Source organism: the organism of the source record quoted next, unplaced genomic scaffold (assembly GCF_019419815.1).
Source record: "Pyrus x bretschneideri cultivar Hongxiangsu unplaced genomic scaffold, Pyrus_bretschneideri_v1 Contig66, whole genome shotgun sequence".
Classification (NCBI taxonomy): Eukaryota; Viridiplantae; Streptophyta; class Magnoliopsida; order Rosales; family Rosaceae; genus Pyrus; species Pyrus x bretschneideri.
Genome location: NW_025999805.1, coordinates 1,055,021 through 1,058,574, shown reverse-complemented (window position 1 = coordinate 1,058,574; position 3,554 = coordinate 1,055,021). Strand labels below are relative to the sequence as shown.

At 36.4% G+C, this 3,554-nt stretch overlaps 1 protein-coding gene across 1 annotated transcript; it reads left to right on the top strand.

Annotated features, from left to right (window-relative positions):
• The first annotated feature begins 1,955 nt into the window (after positions 1–1,955).
• On the top strand, positions 1,956–2,417 carry LOC103951466. Its single transcript, XM_048573309.1, has 2 exons — positions 1,956–2,021; positions 2,076–2,417. The coding sequence occupies exons 1-2, from the start codon at positions 1,956–1,958 to the stop codon at positions 2,415–2,417; spliced, it is 408 nt and encodes a 135-aa protein (XP_048429266.1).
• The last annotated feature ends 1,137 nt before the right edge of the window (positions 2,418–3,554 follow it).

Genomic DNA, 3,554 nt, shown 5'->3' with positions numbered 1-3,554 from the left:
ACCCCAAAGATGGAACATTCTTCACAATCAAATACCTGCCACAAAATGAATATATAAATGAAACATCGAAACAAGTTTCTACTTTCTGAAAACATAAATAAGCACCATAGGGAGACCTTGATTCATAGCAAACTGAGTAAACGCCAACTGTCGGAGGTTCATCTTTGTATCGAGGCATTTTGTTCTACAAAAATCTGAATGGAGTAACTACCAATTACTTGTGCTTATGAGCTGAAGACACTCTAGCTGCGATTAAGGTGCCTCTACATGCTCTTATTAGTTCTGCTCCTCAAAACATTTTTATGAGTGCCTGAATGCACACATATATTATCCAACTTGATCAATATTATTATCCACATACTTCCGGCGAAAAACAATTAACTAAATTTCCAGTGGAAAACAAGGAGATTGATAGAGTAACGTAGACAAAAAGCTTTCCACAATTCTATGTTTCATGAATTAGGGTTGAGATAATTAACCAAACTCTAGCCATAGCTGACTATGAAGAAGGTGATGCATCACTTTCTGTATTTTTGCATGAAATCTTATTTCAATTAATTACTCTGCTGGAAAAATGCAAGTTACCTTCTGACAACAACCATTTAACTTCAGAAAATCACTAAAATTCATCTCCACATGTATAACACACCTATGCATACATACATACATAAATATTAACACCCCACATTCGAATTTGCACCAAAATCCCTTGCTTTTGATATTAAGAGGAGTTTTCATAAACACCTAATAGGCAAGTTGTTCAAACACCACAGAATACCCAGCACAACCAATTTTAACACAAAACTTCCTAATTTTTTTCTTCTTCTGGCAATTAAGAAATTTATAAAACCAAATTAACTCATTAATATGCAATCAATGGATGGTTCTCGAATGTTTTGTTATGTTTGGACTTCACCGTTGTTGGGCTCATTTTCTGTGTTTTCTGTTGTAAATAGTGGGTATGCTTGCCCACATGTATACAGTAAAGATTCATATGCTAAATAGTAAAGTTTTTGTAAGTTTTCAAAGTAGTTACTCTATAAATAGAGCACTACGAGTGTTCAAAATATATGATACAAAAGCAATAAGAAAAGAAAGATAAGTTATACTATTTTCAGTATCCTCTTATTTCTCTCTAATCTGCAATCATTTTGTGTAATATTTTGTAACAGCCTCGCCCCTATCCCTAGCAAAAGGTCATTTCTTTAACTTTTGCCTATTTATAACACGTTATCAGCACGATTCTCTAACCCTAAAACATTTTCTCATTTCTCTTCGCCGAAAAGAAAAAAACAAATGTTTCCTCTAAGGTTTTTACTATTCTTCTACTTCCTCTGCCTCAATTGCTGGATATACCCTCGCGAAGAATTGTTTGCACCATGGTTACTTCTAGTTCTCAACCTAACAGTTACTTATATCTTTGATTTCTTGTTTGGTGTAACTCTTGACTACTAACCCAATGTTTATTTATGCAATCCAAAATGGTGCGGTATCATTGCCTATCTTGGACTGCAGATTTAATTTTACTGCAAATTTTAGGTGGAGCGGTATAATCACCCACCATATCCTGCATATTTAAATTTGCCTGCCATTTAATTTTATTGCAATTTTAGGTGGTGTGGAATAATCACCCACCCTGCTCTGCATATTTAAATTTTATCGCAATTTTAGGTGGTGCTGGTATAATCGTCCACCCTGCTCTATATATTTAAATTTTCCTGCTGTTTAAAGTGATGTGGAATTAATCGCCCATCCTATATTTGTTTAGATGAAAATGGTGCGGTACAATCACCCTTCTCATTAATCATGTAAATCTCGAGTCTGAAGATTCAAGTACTTATCATTTTGGCCTGAAGATCAAAATTTGTAAGAACCAGAAATTGTAACAATATATTCCTCCAGAATACATATTATTACAAGTTCTTACACACCTCATTTTTCTTTCATAAAAGAAAATGACGAACTTGGCAAAACTTCATTTTGTCACCCCGGATATTACTGGAAAGAACTACCTTAATTGGGTAATGGATGCCAAGATCCCTCTGGAGGCAGGAAATCTTGGGGATACCATCTAGGAGGATACCGGTGCATCCTCTCAAGATCGGGCGAAGCCCATGATCTTTATCCATCGCCACCTTGGTGAGGGACTAAAGAGCAAGTACCTCATAGTTGAAGATCTATTAACCCTCTGGAAGGCACTGAAAAATAGATATAACTACCAGAAAACGGTGATTCTTCCAATGGCTCGTTATGAGTGGGCTCACCTAAGGATCCAGGATTTCAAGACGGCGGCTGAATACAATTCTACAATGTTCAGAATTAGTTCCCAGTTGAAGCTTTGTGGAGAAACAATAACTGAGGAAGATATGCTGGAAAAGACTGTCAGCACATTTCATGCCTCCAACGTGTTCATGTAGCAGCAGTATAGAGAAAGAGGCTTTACTAAGTACAACCAGCTGATATCTGTACTCCTTGTAGCTGAGCAAAACAATAAGCTTCTGATGAAGAATCATTAGTCCCGGCCTACTGGATTTGCACCATTCCCAGAGGTGAATGTTCTTCCCTTGAAAGGAATACCACATCCTCTTGTGGTAATAATTACAAACGAGGACACGGCCACAAGAGAGGCTGGTCGAATGGAAAAGGCAAGAACCATGGTGTCCAGTTTCATAATCAGGTTCCAAGGCATAATACAGGCTCGAGCTTTAAGAATGCAAATTGCCAAAAAGGCAAGGCTCATATGAACACTCCTAGAAATCCTAAAGGAGTTTGCCATAGGTGTGGTGGCAATGGGCACTGGGCGCGTAACTGTCGTACGCCAAAACATCTGGTGGATCTATATCAAGCATCCCTTAAGGAGAAAGGTATCGAGACCAATTTCCTCAACCAATGGAAATACTTGATCCAGTGTCCAATTTATTAGGACAATTGAACACAACCCACCTAGATGTTTCAGACTGTATTACTGATAGAGGAAATGAAGTTTATGGGTCCAATTAAATCATTTATGTTTAATATACTCTTGTTATTTGTACTTGTGGTTTAATGCTCGCATTTTCAATTCAATTAAAGTAGTATTCCAATATGAATAAATTGCTTTTTAACTGTAATTTCTTTACTTAGAGAACATGGATAACAATTATGGTTATTCTCAAAACAAGAGCAATAGCAGAGATTTTTGTCTTGCAGACTGCGCAACCATGCATTCAATACTTCGAGATCAAAAGTATTTCTCGAACTTGGTACGTGCAAAAGTAAAGGTAACAACAATATCAGGGCAATCAGATGTAATTGAAGGCTCAAGAAAAGCCCATATTATGATACCAAATGGAACAATATTGTTCATATAGAATGCGTTGTACGTTACTCAATCCACTCGAAATTTGTTGAGTCTTAAAAACATACGTCTAAATGGATACCAAATTAAAACGAAAAGTGCAAAAAATGTGGAATATTTATGCATTACCTCTAATGATACCCAGAAGCGTATATTGGAGAAGTTACGTGGTTTATCGAGTGGATTGTATTATACATACATAAAGACAATTGAGGTA

Coding starts and splice junctions, on each gene's coding strand:
- LOC103951466 (XM_048573309.1), top strand. CDS start 1,956: ATGACGAACTTGGCAAAACTTCATTTTGTCACCCCGGATATTACTGGA. Junction 2,022..2,075: donor GAAAGAACTACCTTAATTGG/GTAATGGATGCC, acceptor GATACCATCTAG/GAGGATACCGGTGCATCCTC.